The 19,860-nt window shown below is 35.4% G+C and overlaps 1 protein-coding gene across 1 annotated transcript in view; it reads left to right on the top strand.

Annotated features, from left to right (window-relative positions):
- Positions 1-19,860, top strand: part of Cfap47 (cilia and flagella associated protein 47) — a 393,644-nt gene that overhangs the window by 104,753 nt on the left and 269,031 nt on the right. The window contains exons 27-28 of the mRNA XM_074062282.1: positions 14,980-15,080; positions 18,723-18,866. Of these exons, the coding sequence (XP_073918383.1) occupies positions 14,980-15,080; positions 18,723-18,866 (245 nt within the window). The remainder of the gene's footprint in view (positions 1-14,979; positions 15,081-18,722; positions 18,867-19,860) is intronic.

Genomic DNA, 19,860 nt, shown 5'->3' with positions numbered 1-19,860 from the left:
TGATAAGTTATAGACACTCTAGGAAAAAGAAAAAGAACAGAGTAACATCACAGAGAGTGTCGGGGTTAGAGGGGAAACATATAGGTTGTGGTGTGACATAGGCTGATAAAGATTCCCTTAAGAGTATAGGATGTGAAAAAAAGACTGGAATGAGGGGTGAGTTTCAAAAACTAGCAGGGAATGTCCTCTTACAGTATAGAGTAGCTGGTTCAAGATCATCAGGATGGATGTTTCCAATGAGGCCAGTGTGGCCAAGGTGGAATGAGCAAAGGGTGAGGAACTTAGGAGAATGTTTTAGAGAGCTAATCAGTGCACAAGTACAGATGGTGTAGAACCTTTGAAGCTATTGTAAGGATTTGAACTTTTATCCTGAGCGAAATGAAGAGTCATTATACGATTCTGAGCTCATGATAAGATGTAATAAATCATCACTCTTAAAAGATAAAATCAGCCAGTTTTCTCCTACCACCAAAAAATAAAAATAAGGGTGCTTTTGGTGTAATTTATCACCTTTATTCATGAAAAGGCTTCTTGACTGTCACACAGATTTTTTTCTCATTCATTTATTTAGGTATTCAATCTTTACTGAGAAATTAATATATTCCTGGCTTTCTTCCAACAATGATGTAATAACAAAGACCTTTCTTCATGGAGTTTCCATTCTAAAGAATGAGACAAAAAATGATAAATAATATGATATCACAGTCTAAGAAAATGAATGAATTTAATGAGAGGGAGAGTAAGGGATGCCTCCATGTGTTAAACAGATGTGATGTTTGAGTAGATGGTTTTTGTGGAATGAGAAACTGCTTATAAAATGATTAGAATAATCCCTGACATGTTGCAATAACTGAATAGTGTTTTATGAGAATTAGCATTAATTTTAAAATTAGTATTTTCATTTTCCAGAATGATTTCAGGGGCTACTATACAGATCTGGGCATTCTATTATTAATGGAGTTATTGAGTCTACCCAGGGGCAAATAAGTAATCTTTATAGAGACAGAGTTTTGCACAAGAAGGGAGGAAGTGTCAGGAGCATGGATTCAGTTGTCATAGGGGTGAAGATTGTCTTGTATAATATCTAAATCATTCACATTGTATTTCAGAATTGATGCTTATTTTTATGTTTGAAAATGTCTCTGCTCTGAGAATTCCCACAGAGATGATGGTTTAAGTAGTGCGTGCCAAATGTTGAAATTCCTTATTTTGCATCACGATTTCCACTCCAAGCTTAGAGGAAACCTTACATACTGCAGAAGCTTATAATGATAATGAAAGTGCTACTTGCTCTTGACTGGTACTTCAGCTAGACCTAGACAGGAATGAAAGTTGTAGTGCTTAATTACACAGGAATCCTAAGAATACCAAAGGAAATAATATTTTCCCCTGATTATTCTTCAACCTAAGATAATTTGTAGAATAAAGAGTTGATTTCAAATACATGTTTTGGGTAATCAAGGAACTAACCTGAGTTAGTTTCTCATTGAACAAATGGTAAATGTAAATTGAGAGTTCACATTTACAAATGAAACATGTCAGAACTCTGAAGTCGTTATACATTTTTAATCCCACAAATACTTAACATGTATCGATTATTTTTTAAATTGATTATACGTTTTCTAGGTTTTAGTACCCAATTTAGATTTAGTAACTGTAGAGCAAAGGGAGAAAACATCAGTACTTTATAAGAAAGCTAATATGGGTAATTAAAAAATAAAAATAAAATTAAGACCAAAGAAAATAAATCAAAATAACATCTATCAAATAGACATGGGGTATTGTTCAAATAAAACCTCTTTATGTCATTCTAGAACAGTGGTTTTCAACTTTACTGGGCATTATGATTACTTGGGAGCTTTTAGATGACAGATGTCTTCTTAACAATGAGAAACTCTGATTTATCTGGAAGGTGACCTGGGCATTGAAAATCTAAATGCTCCCCAGATAATTCTAATAGGAAGCCAAAGCTGAGAACCTTTTCTCCTAGTGGTGCTCAAAAGCTATCCTGCATATAACTGACTATGAGCCATGACCTCTGGGAATGGGGCTTTGTTTTATTGAGCTTGTGTGGTAAAAACAGATTCTGAGGCCCACTGCTAGACATCACGGTACATTGAATCAAGAGTGGAACCCACAAGTGTCCACATCTAACAAGTTTGATGTGAGCTTGCTAGTCTGGAGATAGACTTTGAGCTTGTTTGAAAGGTAGAATTTCAACTCACACTTCAAACATAAGAAATCAGCATCTGTATTTTAAATTTTTCTCCAGGTGATTTATGTGCATAGTATAGTTTATGAAGCACAGGATCCACAAAGTCTAAATAAGAAAAATACCATCAAGAGGGATTAAGCCGTGGAACACTGGTAAAGTTTTGGAAGGAAATATCATTACCACCAGAAAATTTAATGTGTTGCTGTGGAAATCTTTAACATTATGTTGTAAATGAAAAGCAAGTTATGAACATATAGTAAGAATAGTACAGGAATATTCAGTGGATGAGATTGAATTAAAATCATGATTAGTCACCAACTGGCACACAGTGTCATATTTTCTCCAGTAGATGAAATTTTGAAATACTTCTTTGCCCATTGGTAACCAGCGTGGTCAAGGTCCATATCTAGGGTCTGAGCTTCCTCAAGTACTTCTAGATCTTGGATCTGATCAAGATCTAGTAATTAAAAGATTAAGGCTTGCTATAGCCAGGGTTCTTCAGGATCCACTGCTGTTCACATATAGTTCCATTCTAGGTTTCTTTGATATTTTAAGATAAATATTTTAATATCACCTCCAATTTCATAGTAATTATGTATTAAAGTAGTTATTATAATTCCAAGACATCAGGAACAGTGGTTCTGCACATCTGTGATTGACTGGTATCATTAACAGCAAAGCTGCCACTGAAGTGCCTGCTCTATTAAGTACTTGGCATGCATATTCCTAATTAATGCTTGATATAGTTATCAACTGGAAACCAATAAAGTTTGTAATTTTTCTTTTCACGAGTGAAATATAATTTAGCAGAATCTTTGGCCTTTTTAAAAAATAACTACTCATAATCTTGTTTATGTTTGCAAGTTGCTGATTTTGAGGAAAAGGATAGTATATATCTTAGACATTCAAAATGGGTACAGTAAAGACTTTGCATGTACAGATAAATTAAGATATGCCATTTATAGGGATTTTAATATAACTCCTATATTCATTAACATACTAATAACCTCATTTCTAACTTCACAGATAAAACTCAGTTTTAATTTCAAATATACTGAAAAATTTCCTGATAAGAAATACATATAAAAATGTACAACTTGATTTTTAAAATTAAGAACAGATAGCCATTAATTATAACTACTTCCTATACACAGTAGAACTTTACCAATCTTGTTATGAATTCAAAAACATATTTGATGCATAATAAAACTTGCTACTGCTTTCTGTCACTAGAAGAGTAGCATATTGACAATAAAAATTACATTATTTTAAAAAGCACTGGATACCAGTGGCCCACACCTATAATCCTAGCAACTTGGAAGGCTGAGATAAGGAGGATTGCAATCCAGGGCAACCTGGGCAAAAAGCAAAACCCTCTCTCCAAAAATGAAGAGCAAAAAGGGCTGGAGGCATAACTCAAGCTGTAGAGTTCCTGCCAAGCAAATGTGAAGCTCTGAATGCAAACTCCAGTACAGCCAAACAAAGAGCATTCATTGCAATAGAAAAGAAATGAGAAATGATGGAGCTAATTTTAATTATTGTTTTACTTAGTGCATAATTTGGTACTTGTGTCAAATACATCTTGCACCTTTGGGTCAGTTTCTAGTATTTTAATATTCATGTATAACTATGTCTTGATGGGCTCCAGATATCATATTGTGAGTTATTGCAATGCCCAGAAGTGCAGCTATAACTTTCCTTCTCCTTCATCCCCAACACAACCAGGAAAGGATATTGAGAAACAAATAAGTGAGAATGACATCATAATCAGGAGTCTTCAGTCTGTTTTGATCTATTAAAAATAAATCCAAAGTCTATAACTTTTTTAGTAATTAACAAAATATTATGTCTTTCCTCACTTGTGATAAAGAGATTCTTGTGTTTGGCAATATTGTGAATGTACTCTACTGTTACAAATTAGAGCACTAGAATTAAAATTCACATGTCCATTGATTGGCCTAACTAACATAAAAGTACTAGCTATAACAACCATTACACATTTAAATTACCATATCAATAAATATTTTTGTGTGTAAATACTATTACATTGAAATATTTTTGGTTTTTTGAGCCAGGCTAACCTCACTCAGAATGATGTTCTCCAATTCCATCCATTTACCTGCGAATGATAACATTTCGTTCTTCTTCATGGCTGCATAAAATTCCATTGTGTATAGATACCACATTTTCTTAATCCATTCGTCAGTGGTGGGGCATCTTGGCTGTTTCCATAACTTGGCTATTGTGAATAGTGCCGCAATAAACATGGATGTGCAGGTGCCTCTGGAGTAACAGTCTTTTGGGTATATCCCCAAGAGTGGTATTGCTGGATCAAATGGTAGATCGATGTCCAGCTTTTTAAGTAGCCTCCAAATTTTTTTCCAGAGTGGTTGTACTAGTCTACATTCCCACCAACAGTGTAAGAGGGTTCCTTTTTCCCCACATCCTCGCCAACACCTGTTGGTGGTGGTGTTGCTGATGATGACTATTCCAACAGGGGTGAGGTGGAATCTTAGCGTGGTTTTAATTTGCATTTCCTTTATTGCTAGAGATGGTGAGCATTTTTTCATGTGTTTTCTGGCCATTTGAATTTCTTCTTTTGAGAAAGTTCTGTTTAGTTCACTTGCCCATTTCTTTATTGGTTCATTACTTTTGGGAGAATTTAGTTTTTTAAGTTCCCTGTATATTCTGGTTATCAGTCCTTTGTCTGATGTATAGTTGGCAAATATTTTTCTCCCACTCTGTGGGTGTTCTCTTCAGTTTAGAGACCACTTCTTTTGATGAACAGAAGCTTTTTAGTTTTATGAGGTCCCATTTATCTATGCTATCTCTTAGTTGCTGTGCTGCTGGGGTTTCATTGAGAAAGTTCTTACCTATACCTACTAACTCCAGAGTATTTCCTACTCTTTCTTGTATCAACTTAAGAGTTTGGGGTCTGATATTAAGATCCTTGATCCATTTTGAGTTAATCTTGGTATAGGGTGATATACGTGGATCTAGTTTCAGTTTTTTGCAGACTGCTAACCAGTTTTCCCAGCAGTTTTTGTTGAAGAGGCTGCTATTTCTCCATCGTATATTTTTAGTTCCTTTGTCAAAGATAAGTTGCTTATAGTTGTGTGGCTTCATATCTGGATCCTCTATTCTGTTCTACTGGTCTTCATGTCTGTTTTTGTGCCAGTACCATGCTGTTTTTATTGTTATTGCTTTGTAATATAATTTGAAGTCAGGTATTGTGATACCTCCTGCATTGTTCTTTTGACTGAGTATTGCCTTGGCTATTTGTGGCCTCTTGTGTTTCCATATAAATTTAACAGTAGATTTTTCGATCTCTTTAATGAATGTCATTGGAATTTTGATGGGAATTGCATTAAACATGTAGATTACTTTGGGGAGTATCGACATTTTTACTATGTTGATTCTACCAATCCATGAGCATGGGAGATCTCTCCACTTTCTATAGTCTTCCTCAATCTCTTTCTTCAGAAGTGTATAGTTTTCCTTGTAGAGGTCTTTCACATCTTTTGTTAGGTTTACACCTAGGTATTTGATTTTGTCTGAGGCTATTATAAATGGAATTGTTTTCATACATTCTTTTTCCGTTTGCTCATTGTTAGTGTATAGAAATGCTAATGATTTTTCTATGTTGATTTTATATCCTGCTGCCTTGCTATAGCTATTGATGATGTCTAGAAGCTTCTGAGTAGAGTTTTTTGGGTCTTTAAGGTATAGGATCATGTCATCTGCAAATAGGGATATTTTGACAGTTTCTTGACCTATTTGTATTCCTTTTATTCCTTCTTCTTGCCTAATTGCTCTGGCTAGGAATTCCAATACTATGTTGAATAGGAGTGGAGAGAGTGGGCATCCTTGTCTGGTTCCTGATTTTAGAGGGAATGGTTTTAATTTTTCTCCGTTAAGTATAATGCTGGCTGTAGGTTTGTCATATATAGCTTTTGTAATGTTGAGGAACTTTCCTTCTATTCCTAGTTTTCTTAGAGCTTTTATCATGAAATGATGTTGGATCTTATCAAAGGCTTTTTCTGCATCTATTGAGATGATCAAGTGGTTTTTGTCTTTGCTTCTGTTAATATGGTTTATTACGTTTATTGATTTTTGTATGTTGAACCACCCCTGCATCCCTGGGATGAAGCCTACTTGGTCATGTTGAATTTTCTTTTTGATGTGTTGTTGAATTCGGTTTGCCATTATTTTGTTGAGGATTTTTGCATCAATGTTCATTAAGAAGATTGGCCTATAGTTCTCCTTTTTGGAGGTGTCTTTGCCTGGTTTTGGGATAAGTGTAATACTGGCTTTATAAAATGTGTTTGGCAGTTTTCCTTCCCTTTCTATTTCGTGGAACTGTTTAAGGAGAGTTGGAGTCAGTTCTTCTTTAAAGGTCTGATAGAATTCAGCAGAGAATCAATCAGGTCCTGGACTTTTCTTTTTGGCGAGACTCTTGATTGCTGCTTCAATTTCATTTTGTGTTATAGGTCTATTCAGGTGATTAATTACCTCTTGGTTCAGTTTTGGATGATCATATGTATCTAGAAATCTGTCCATTCCTTTTAGATTTTCAAATTTATTTGAATATAGGTTCTCAAAGTAGTCTCTGATGATTTCCTGGACTTCCATGGTGTTTGTTGTTATCTCCCCTTTTGCATTCCTAATTCTACTAATTTGGGTTTTTTCTCTCCTCATTTTAGTCAGGTTTGCCAGGGGTCTATCGATCTTGTTTATTTTTTCAAAGAACCAACTTTTTGTTTCATTAATTCTTTGTATGGTTTTTTTGGTTTCTATTTCGTTGATTTCAGCTCTTATTTTTATTATTTCTCTCCTTCTATTTGTTTTGGGATTTGCTTGTTCTTGTTTTTCTAGGAGTTTGAGATGTATCATTAGGTCATTGATTTGGGATCTTTCAATCTTTTTAATATATGCATTCATGGCTATAAACTTTCCTCTCAAGACTGCCTTAGCTGTGTCCCATAGGTTCCGGTAGGTTGTGTTTTCATTTTCATTGACTTCCAGGAACTTTTTAATTTCCTCTTTTATTGCATCGATGATCCATTCTTCATTAAGTAATGAGTTATTTAGTTTCCAGCTGTTTGCATGTTTTTTGTCTTTACTTTTGTTGTTGAGTTCTACTTTTACTGCATTGTGGTCAGATTGTATGCACGGTATTATTTCTATTTTCTTATATTTGCTGAGGCTTGCTTTGTGCCCTAGGATATGATCTATTTTGGAGAGGGTTCCGTGGGCTGCTGAGAAGAATGTATATTGTGTAGAGGTTGGATGAAATGTTCTGTAGACATCAACTAGGTCCACTTGATCTATTGCATATTTTAGATCTTGGATTTCTTTATTGAGTTTTTGTTTGGATGACCTATCTATTGATGATAATGGAGTGTTAAAGTCTCCCACAACCACTGTGTTGGCGTTTATATATGCTTTTAGGTCTTTCAGGGTATGTTTGATGAAATTGGGTGCGTTGACATTGGGTGCGTACAGATTGATGATTATTATTTCCTTTTGGTCTATTTCCCCTTTTATTAGTATGGAATGTCCTTCTTTATCTCGTTTGATCAATGTAGGTTTGAAGTCTACTTTGTCAGAGATAAGTATTGCTACTCCTGCTTGTTTTTGGGGGCCATTGTCTTGGTAAATCTTCTTCCAGCCTTTCCTCCTAAGCATATGCTTATTTCTGTCGGTGAGATGCGTCTCCTGTAAGCAACAAATTGTTGGATCTTCTTTTTTAATCCATTTCGTCAAACGGTGTCTTTTGATGGGTGAATTAAGTCCATTAACATTAAGCATTAGTACTGATAGGTATGTGGTGATTCCTGCCATTTAGTTGTCTTAGTTGTTTGAATGTTTGATTGTGTGTACCTAAGTTGATGTTACTCTCTACTGTCTTGCTTTTTCTTATCCTGTGGTTTGGTGCTGCCTGCCTTTTCATGGTTAAGTTGGGTGTCACTTTCTGTGTGCAGGATCCCTTGCAGAATGTTTTGTAATGGTGGCTTTGTGGTCACATATTGTTTTAGTTTCTGCTTATCATGGAAGACTTTTATTGCTCCATCTATTTTGAATGATAGCTTTGCTGGGTAGAGTATCCTGGGGTTGAAGTTATTTTCATTCAGTGCCCGGAAGATCTCACCCCACGCTCTTCTTGCTTTTAATGTTTCTGTTGAGAAGTCTGCTGTGATTTTGATGGGTTTACCTTTGTATGTTACTTGTTTTTTCTCTCTTACAGCCTTCAATATTCTTTCCTTAGTTTCTGAACTTGTTGTTTTAATGATGATATGTCGTGGAGTAGTTCTATTTTGATCTGGTCTGTTTGGTGTCCTGGAGGCCTCTTGCATTTGTATGGGAATATCTTTCTCTAGATTTGGGAAATTTTCCGTTATTATTTTGTTGAATAGATTACGCATTCCCTTCACTTGCACCTCTTCTCCTTCTTCGATGCCCATGATTCTCAAGTTTGGTCTTTTGATGGAGTCAGTGAGTTCTTACATTTTCTTTTCACAGGTCTTGAGTTATTTAATTAATAGTTCTTCGGTTTTTCCTTTAATTACCATTTCATCTTCAAGTTCTGAGATTCTGTCTTCTGTTTGTTCTATTCTGCTGGATTGGCCTTCCGTTTTGTTTTGCAGTTCTGTTTCGTTCTTTTTTCTGAGGTTTTCCATATCCTGGTAGTTTTCTTCTTTATTGTTGTCTGTTTTTGTCCTGAGTTCATTTATCCATTTATTCATCGTGTTCTCTCTTTCACTTTGGTGTTTATACAGTGCTTCTATGGTTTCCTTTATTTCTTCTTTTGCTTTTCAAATTCTCTATTTTTATTGTCTTGGAATTTCTTGAGTGTCTCCTGTACATTTTGGTTGACCCTATCCAGTATCATCTCTATAAAATTCTCATTGAGTACTTGTAGTATGTCTTCTTTTAAATTATTCTTGTGGGCTTCATTGGGTCCTTTGGCATAGTTTATCTTCATTTTGTTGGAGTCTGGATCTGAGTTTCTTTTCTCTTCCTTCCCCTCTGGTTCCTGTACTAATTTTTTGCTGTGGGGAAACTGGTTTCCCTGTTTTTTCTGTCTTCTCATCATTGTCTTTGGTGTTGTTACTGTCCCTGTACTGTGTGCAATTAAGTATTTTCTAGCTTGTAATAATAACAATGGTAATATTTAGAATGGAAGGGTGAGCTGAGATGGAAAGCAAGAAGTTAAAGAAAAGGGGAAAACAAATATACAGACAAGAGGGAGAAAGCAGAACAAGGTATCAGACAAGAGAGTTTCAAAGGTATAAACAGTTAGTGTTAGCGTACTAATCGACAGTAAGCTGAACAGACAATAGACAGAGAGAGGATTGAAAATCAAAGATAAAAAAAATAAAAAATAAGTAAATAAAAGTAATATCTATATATAAAAATGAATTAAAATACAATGGAAAATAGAAAATTAAAAAAAAAAAACTTCCAAGTTTATATGCAATGCAGTTTCAGTCTTAATAATTTGGGTGTCTGTCTCAATCTCCAGTCCTGGAGTTGGTGCCTCAGATGTTGTTCTGTAGTTGTCTCATCAAAGGGGATGCATAAAGTAGAACAAAACTACACACTCACACACACACACACACACACACACACACACACACACAAAAAGCCCCACCAAGTGTCCCCAGTTCAAATGCAATACAGTTTCAGTAAGTTTTTCGGCTTGCAGGTGTAATTCGGTTGTTCTATCATCAAAGGTAGGGAGAAAAAGAAAAAAAGCGTCTGGAGACAGTTCTGAGAGTGGTATCTGCAACTGTGGCTTGCGGCCTGCTGCTCTCAGCCTGTAGCTGGCGGCGTTATTTATGCAGATCTCTGGGGTGAGCTAGCACTCACCTGGTCCCACAGGCTTTGTTTGCTCAGAGTTCTCCTGTGCGGGAGCCTCTGCTACAGGCTTTCCCCTTTCCAAGCACTGGGAAAGGTGACACTGCCCCCGCGTTGTCAGGCCTGCGTGTTTATTTACAGTTCATGTGGGAGGTGGGTCTTCCCCCCTCTCCTCTGAAGTTTTCCTCCCACTGCCACTTTCAGAAGCTTTCCTGCTCCTGCTTACTTGGCGGTGCCGCTGCTCCTGCCGGCCGCTGTTTACAGTTCACGTGGGAAGTGGGTCTTCCCTCCTCCACTCTCACAAGCGTCCAGGCTCCTGGTTGCTGGGCGCGCCCCGCTCCCGCCAGAGCCTCTCCAGCCCGCCTGGCTTGTTTATTTACAGTCCCAGGAAGGATTCCCTTCCCCCAATCTTCAGCGCTCAGTGCGCCCCACCCTCTTTCCAGCGTGTCTTAATTGTTCTTATTGCTTATTACTCAGTTTCTCTTTTTTTCCCGGGTGGGGGTCAGTCTGTCCAGGGAGCTATGCTGCTCTGGCCCAGGCTTGTCTGTGGGGGTACCGCGGTACCGCGAAGCTCACCTGGTCCGCGTCTTCCCAAGCCGTATGGGCCCCGGCCACTGGCAGCCCCGGGGGCCCTCCTCGTTTCTCCATTTAACGTGAAGTGGAGATTCTCTGCACCGGCTGGAGATGTGGAGGGGTCAAAGTTATGCCTTTTCTCGGTGATTATGCCTGCAAAGTGTGTCTCCAGCGTCTCTCCAAGATTTCACTATAGGAGGGTTGCTTTCCGCTTCCTACCTCTAGCCGCCATCTTGGAATCCCTTCTGGATAAACCACTTTAAAAGGGTTATTCAACAAGGTGTTTTTGTACAGTAAATTCCCCTGAAGCTAAATACAAGTCATCCAAATTACTCCATTCAATCTCAGTCCTGTTATGATGGCTACCATCAAGAACACAAACAACAATGAATGTTGGCAAGGATGTGGGGAAAAAGGAACTCTCATACACTGCTGGTGGGAATGCAAATTAGTACAACCACTATGGAAAATAATATGGAGGCTCCTCAAAAGACTAAAAATAAAACTGCCACATGATCCAGCAATACCATTCCTGGGGATATACCCAAAGGAATGCGACACAGGTTACTCCAGAGGCACCTGCATACCCATGTTTATTGCAGCACTATTCACAATAGCCAAGTTATGGAAACAGCCAAGATGCCCCACTACTTATGAATGGATTAAGAAAACGTGGTATTTATATACAATAGAACTTTATTAAGCCACAAAGAAGAATGAAGTTTTGCCGTTTGCAGGTAAATGGATGGAACAAGAGAGCATCATCTTAAGTGAAGTTAGCCAGGTTCAGAAGGCCAAAAGCTACATGTTTTCTCTCTCATACAAATACAGCAATAGTATGAGAAACAGGTCCTGCTAAGGGGAGGTCACGTACGAGAGAGGGAGGGTAAAAGAAGGAAGTTAATAATTGAATATGGTGGATGTACTCTCTATACAAGAATGAATATAGAATTTTTAAACCTGTTGAAGTCACCATAAGAAGGAGACTAAGGTACAATGAAAAAAATAGAGGAGATGAACCAATTTGGGTTATAATACATATATACATGGAAATGTCACAAGGAAACTTCCTGTGTAGCTATCTTAAACAAACAAATTGTAATATTTTTCTCTTTTACAAAATCAGAGAACAGGAGGGCAGAACAGGTCCTGGGGGGAGGAGGGTTGGAACCTATGGGAGGGGGGAGGAGTGGGGAAAGGATGTGGGAAGGTAAACATAATGCAAATACTGTGTATACATGTATGTAAATGGAAAAATGATACCTATTGAAACTATTCCAGGAATTTGGGGTGAGGGGGATAAAGTAGAATGATGGAGGGGATGAATTCAAGTATGATATATTTGATATATTGTAAGAACTTTTATAAATGCCACAATGTACCTCGACCCAGCACAATAAAAGATATTTTAAAAATATCTTAAAATATATTTTTAAACCCCCAAAAAACTCCCAAATTATTCCATTATTTGCCAGCCTTTGTTTAAAACTTCATGAATACAAAACTTGTTTTAATAGTGATGTTGATGGTAGCAGGTTTTGCAATGAAATGCATTTTTAATGGACCAATGAGTATCTTTTCTTCTCTTATTTCTCAATTTATTCAACTGTATAAATAGAAATAGATGTCATTAATCAATCCTAAGTAGTGTTATCAGTATACCTTCATAGTCAGTGTCAATTTTGACAGCATGTGGATTTTTTAGGTGCCTGTAGCAAAATGTTTAGACCAATAACCAAACTAAGACAAAATAGAGAATTTTCCCAAAACCTGGAGGCTTCCCCCTTGTTCTTCCCTCTGTCCTTTCTCTGTGAATTACAAGCATGCTCAATAGTACTGCTTTTAGAATGCAAGATCTTCCTTGAAATAATATAGATAGGAGTCGAAACTATGAAGATGATAAATATAAAATAGTGTCATAATGTTTCTCATATTTTTGACAGACCATCATAGTATTTCATATGCTATTGGAAAATGATAAAATATTGTAATTATGAGGCCATTTCTCTCAGTGCTTTAATACAAAACTTCAGCATTTCATCCCTAAAGAAATTGGAAAAGTCAAGCATAGGAGTTTCTTATCTTCAGTAATGATGGAAAAATAATTAGATATATGTGATTAGTATATTAATTATTCACCAGCCAATGACCAGGGAGATGAGTGATGAGACTTTTCTGCACCTTAATGAATTATATGTGGCTGTCATGACATTCAATATCAAAATATGAAAGGTTGGTAAGGAAAGGGATGCCCACAGTCTCAAAATTTCATCCATAGATTATTTATTAATTTCCAAAAGGGAAATCTCCAGATTAGGCAAACTCATAGATACAGAATTCAGATTAATAGTTTCCAGTGGCTATAGGGAGGGGCAAGTAGGGAGTGACTTTTAATTGGTGAAAGGTTTGATTTAAGGATGATGAAAATATTCTATAATTAGTGATGATAGTTGTGCCATTTTGTGAAGGTATCATAAGCCATGTATACACTTTTAAGATGCATTTTATAGTGTGTAAATTATAGTTTTAAATGATGCTATAAAAAGAAATGAAGAAATCTAATGGACACCAGCATAACAAAATGACCAAACACAGTATCAGTAATAATGGGAAACATTGTCACAAATAATATAAGCCCATTTTCATAGCTTGCATCCACATCCAAATCATATCATCAGCTTTATTTTTACTAGAAATATCTATCCTGACTTTTTGTGGAAGCTTTCTAAATCGGGTGCCTATTTAAGACCCCATAATGGATTTGAAACACATAATGTCAGAAGGCCTTTCGATTTCACTGTTACTATAATACTGAGTAGTTATATGATAAAATCTCTACCAATAATGGTTCTTATCTGCATGTAGTGACAAAGATTCTCTGTTTATTTCCTAAATATTACCATTGTTCCCTGATAAGGTACTAGAAATATATTTATTAAAATGTATTACTGGGCAAGGGGGGGGAGGTGGCAAAACAATGTATACACATGTAAGTAAATGTAAAAACAATAAAATAAATGGAGAAAAGAAAAAATATAAAGAAAAAAATGTATTACCAGCTGCAAGTCCATTTTATATTTTAATGTATTTTAATATTAATGAATGAAGCCCCTATATTCCTACATTTTGTACCTTGTAGAACTTCTGTATTATGTTCTCCCTGGAAGAATGTGATTAAATAAATTTGTTATACATTGATGTTTTTAAAATTTTGTACATGTTAGTTATCCTTTCTTTTGAGGAACATCTAAAATCAAATGGTATAAACTTCAGTAAACTAATTTTACCAGAGAATAAACAGTATATTTATTCCTATTTTGTTTGGGGAAAATATTTGTTTTCAACAATTTTTCCTTAATTTCTTGTCATTTTAAAAATCTTTCAAGTGATAGTAGTTTTGTTTGTTTGTTAATTTGATAGTTGTCTCATTGTTCACAAACTGGATTTTAAATGAAGATTATATGTTATATTAAGAAAATATATTTATAATATATGTAGGAAGTGTTCTTACAAAAACCAAAAGCTTGGAGATGCAGAGCAGGATATAAATTACCTCAAGTAAATATGAGATTTAAAGTCAACATCACAGACTCAATTTGATCCTGTGGTGTTCTTTGGAACTAAAATGATGACAGATTTTGTATTCTTTCTTTCTTTTTCTTTTTTTCTATTTGAAGGAAGGTAGCTGGGATTTGAAACTCTTATGCCATACAGGTATTGGTTATGGGCCTTCCCCAGAGAATATAATAGGCATTTAGACTCTTCCAATTTTGAGCAGCCAGTGGCCCAAGAGTAGTTCCGTGAAGAAGGTCACAAGCACTCCACCATACCCATGTAGAGGATGGGAGCACAGCACTAGTACAGGGTATCTCAGGTGATTAAGGGCATGAGGGCAGAACATCCATAACATTTGCTAGAATAGTATTTTTCTCCCTTTCTTTTTTTCCTTCTGTAATTGTAATCATTATTAAAGCAAAAACTAAAAGTTTTGTTTCCATCATGATAGTCACAATGGAGTCTTTGAATAAACTATGTTATTTAATCTAGAAAAATTGCAAGTATGAAGAAATTAGCTCTAAATTTTTCAGAATCTGTGTTTTTGAAGCTTCAGAGTTGCAATCCGTTCTGGAGCACAGTTGACAATGAAATTTATAATCTGTGTTAAAAGATTTAAAAGTAAATAATTAAAAACCTTTTAGGTAGATATAGTAGGTGGTTACCAAATTGTGTTTTTTTTCATTAAAGGCATCTGGTATAATTAAAAATATTTCTTTGAATTTACTGCATCTGAAAATTCTATTTTTATTGAAATATAATATTCTTACTTTTAGGTTTTCACTTCCACTTACTGCAACAGCAGAAAACTGCCTTCTGACTATTTATCCATATTTGGCAGTTCATCTTGACAAGCAAGGAGTTGTTTTAAAGGATGGTAAGTTACATAAGGCAGATTTTTCTCTATCATTGTATAGGTTCTTGTTATCCAAGACCAACATCTCAAAATAGATTAAATTTAAAGTTAAATTTAAGATTAAATTTAATTTAATGGATTGAATTAAATTAAAAATAGCTCAGTGATAGAGCAGTTGTATAAACCCTGGGTTTGATCCCTAGTACAATAAGTAAATAAATAAATAAATACATATATAGATAAATACAGATATTTATTAAACATCCATCATTTCTATGAGTTATGCTTATCATTGAGAGTAGAATATGACAGTATTAATTCTAAAAGTTAACTATTTAGTTGAAGGTACATAAATTATTGCAACATTTAAGACCTTTATATATAAGTTAATTGAAAAGCTGTGCATGTGGTCTGGTACAGATATTACGCTGCTGTTAGGAGGTAGGAATGACTTTACAGAAGAGGTGGGTTTGTGTAGAGATTAGCAAATAATGATCTTAAACAAGATTTTTTGGGTACCAAAATCACACAGATGTCATAAGAGACATAAAGGAGAGGGTGGCTGTGCATGGCCATGCTATTGAAACCTTTATTCTATAATACTGGGAACCTTCTGTGGTTCTTGAGTGTTAGTGATTTTTAAAAGGGAGCTATTGTTGGGATGTAAGATGAATTAAGCTGAGACAGAGTAATCACCAGAATAGCTAGGAATTGGTATACGGAAATTGTGAGAGAATGTAGAATACGCAATTACAATTAGATGAGGAATACATTTCAAGAGATCTATTGTACAGCAAGGTGACTATACTTAGTGATGACATATTGTGTTCTTGAAAAATGTAAATGGAATAGATGTTTTGTGTTCTCACCACAAAATTGACAAGTATATGAGGTTATGTATTTGCTAATTAGCTAGATTTAACCATTCTGCAATTTATGTATACTCCAAAACAACATGTTGTACAGAATAAAAACACAAAATGTTATCTGCCAACTAAAATTAGTTTAAAAAGAAAGAAGTTTGAGAACAGGGAGAAGAAATGCAAAACTCAGAGGAGAATGACTGATGTCCCAGAGAAGAGGAAGGCTGTAGTGTGGGGAGGAAATCCCATCTGTGTAGATTGTCAAGTCCATAGTTTTCAGTGCTGAATCATAAGTCTTTTCTGTGTTTTAAACAGTTTTCTCATATTTTCTACTTGCTTCAAATGCTTGTCACTTCAGATGTTTATCTAATATTTGGTAAATGTTCTGTAAATATTTGTCAACTTACTTGATCTTGTTCTGTCTCAATCTCAGGGAATGATATTTTTCTGACCTTTCAGAAGAAACAGGCTGTAATGCTCTGAAGTTCCAAATACCAACCACATATTGAAACTAATCACCTTTTCTTTTATTCTAGTCACAGGACCAGAAGCCAGTGCTGTCTCCTAAATTAGGCCATGCCTTTATCTAAATCTCATTACCCAGGGGCCCCACTATATCAAATAATCTTAGGTACTCTGTTGGTCAATTTCTGCCTCCATTTTTGCTGCTTTAGGTGATTTTCCAGGAAGATGCCGGGAGGAAAAAGGAGACTGTATCTTCTCAGAATAATTCTAAAGAGCAAAAATGATAGAATCAGGGCATTTATTTATATTTTCTGCATTTATCAGTTAGAAAAATCACTTTACATTCCAGAAATAAGGAGAAAAATAGCAGAGGAAAGTAAGCAATTAGAGTACCTCAGCTCTGTTTAACAGGAAAGAAATTTCAGCAGTGAGCAAGGAGCATTACTTGACTGTTGAGCACAGCTAAGAATGTTGATTATTCTCTCTCTCTCTCTCTCTCTCTCTCTTTTCAATCTCTCTCTGGGCTTTCACATATCATGTCTTTGGGTCTCTGTGGGGAGCCAACAGGTGCATTGAATAAGCTGTGTGTTTGAGTTGGACACAGCCCCAAACCGCAGAAGGGAGCAAGTATAGTTATGCCCAGTAAAATTGCATGTTTGATTGGCACAGCCTCAGCTGCAGAAGTGGGCAAGATACAGTACAGTTGTTTTTAATGTTTACTTTTGGAGAGAAGCTGTCACAGGTTCCTCCTGTTCCCAAGGATCATGGCATCATGGCCCCCTCCCTGGAGAAATGCCTCTCCACCTCATGTTGCTACTGTATATAATAATTGCACTGGATGTGGGGGGTGTGGTGTGTCTCCATCTAAGCACACAAGCCTACCTGGCCCCAGCTTTATGCACATTTTGTCTTCTGTCTGTTGTCTTTTCTACATCTCCCATCGCCCTCAGTTAGGTTTCTAGGACAGGCTTGTGGAGGACGCAAGAGGTCTCCTGTAACCTATCTAACTACTGCTTCTGAGCATCTTTCATGACATCCTCTTCCTCTGTTTGTACTTTTAAATCTTTTTTTGTCTTTTGTTTTCTTTTTATCAATTGGAGTTTTGATCCTTTTCCATTTTTCCTTTCATAATTTCAATTGTAATTCACAATGTATATCTCCAACCAGAATCCCTCTCAGAGATTCAAGAATTCAGAATTTAACTACCTTGATGCTTTTCATTAGGTTGCCACAAGCACCCCTAAAAAAGCATGACTCAAATTAAACTCCTTTTTCTGAAATTTTCTTATTTCTTTTGTATACCACAACTCTAGATGTACCTATAATCCATTAGGCACCCAATCCAGAAACCCTAGTGCCACCTTGTCTTTTCTCTCCCATTCTACTTCCAGTCCACCATTCCTGTCACTTTGCCTCCAAATGTCTCAGGTCTTTTCAGTTCTCTCCTTATCTACTGCTACTACATACATTCAAGTTTCCATAATGTCTTCCCAGAATCAATACTTGTTTCTAAACTGTTCTCTTGCCTCCTCAAATATCCCCTCCTCCTATTCCCAAAACCATTCTTTATATTTTGGCCATAGTGGTATTTATGAACTGAAAGTTGCATCTTGTAATTTCCACATATAAAATTTTTCCATAGGCCAAGTTTGGTGATACATGGTTGTAATTCCAGCTATCAGGAGGCTGTGGCAAAGGGTCACAAGTTTGAGACCAACCTGGGCTATATAGTGAGACTCTGTCTTAGAAAAGAAAACACCTCAATAATCTTTCCATGGAATGGCACAGCTAATAGGGTGAAGCCTACAATGCTTGATCAGAACTGCTTTTGGTTGGACTAGGATTTCCATGGTTGCAAACTGTAATGTATATATAGTTATATAGCAACTCTAACTGAAACAGAGATTAAAATCTATGCTAGAGACTATTGGCTTATAACCAAGCAGTAATTTTATTTCAGAGAATTAATTAGGAAGAAATTCCTTTTGACTTTTTAATCTTATTTTGAACACCATATATGATAATTCCAATTGTTTGGTGTAGAAACATTTAAAATGTTTTATACAATCTTGTTTATGATAAAGATGAACATTGTTCAGTCTCAAATAATTTTGTTATACCTTAACAATTGCCTTATCAAATAAGTTTCATTCAATTTAGAAAACCATATTACCCTTTATGATATTTTCCCATGTTTACCAACTTTCTTGGTCTATAATAGATGTTTAGAATTTTTCTTTTATTTTAGATAAATTTGAAATGCAGGTTAAATAATTTGTTAGTGAATTTCACAAATGTTTGGTTGACTTACTGTGGCTCAATATGCTATTTATAGATAAGGAAAGTCCAATGAAGACTAGAGGCAGTTTTATGATTCCCTACCAGGATTCTAGATTATTCTCTTCAGCTTCAATAAGAAAGACATCCATTTCATCTAAATATAGTGAGGCTGAATTAACAAGGGGAAACCTATTTGTTGGTATGTTGCAAATATATATTGTGCTTCTCAATTCCAGTTCATGATGTGATCGGCTTAATACCTTTTAACTTAAGACTTTAGGTTCTTTTTCAAGTAAGAAATTCATAAACAAAACCATGATTTTGTCATAGTATTAAATAGGATATCTGCTTTAGGAGTTCTCTCCAATGATGCATAACAAAAGTTCTTTTGGTTCCCTAGACCAAAATATGTACCATATAGTTCCATTTATTAAGTGCATTGGTTCAGGAAACTAAGAATAATGTTTTATGTGCTGTCTAACAAATGTCACAGTAATATATAGCTAAAATATACAATGTTCTGTGAATCCCCTAGAAATTTGTCATGACATTACATGTACCCTCAGTTCAAAGTTTGAGAACTGCAGGACTAGGGGTTTATCATTTCATTATATAGCTAGATCCAAAGTTGCCTGTCTTAGAAAGAGATGAGCACAGATAAATATGTGAGCTTGGCAGTAATTACAATGAACTCTTCAAATATTCATTTCCATGCATGTGGATAATATAGAAAATTTTCCCTTTTATTGGAACTAAGTTAAATAGTGTGAGGGTTTTAGAGAGTTTCACCATTAAATATGCAAATATTTGTAAAAATAATAAAAATTATTTTATATACTTGAAAATTTCCCTAACTCAAAAATATTCTGTTATATAGAAATGTTTTATTTGGGCACAGAGAGAATTTGTAGTCAATATTTTTTGTATACTTCTTTCAGCTGATGTTTACTTTTGTCTAATAAACAAAGCTGAAGGATTGTCAAGAGATTTTTCTTATGTAGTTAAAAGTGAAAGGTTATGTTTGAGGGAATAAAGACACATACCATTGTGACAAGAGTAAAATGTAACTTTTCTTTATTTAAATTCATAAAATTTATTAACATTTTTGAGAATTTGAAAATAAGCATTTTCATTATTTTAAAATATAATAAATTTATTCAGAATTTTGTTGAAAGCATAGGATATTTTAGATA

This window comes from Castor canadensis, chromosome X (assembly GCF_047511655.1).
Source record: "Castor canadensis chromosome X, mCasCan1.hap1v2, whole genome shotgun sequence".
Lineage (NCBI taxonomy): Eukaryota > Metazoa > Chordata > Mammalia > Rodentia > Castoridae > Castor > Castor canadensis.
The sequence above is the reverse complement of the archived record's forward strand: the minus strand, read 5'-3'. Positions and strand labels throughout refer to the sequence as shown.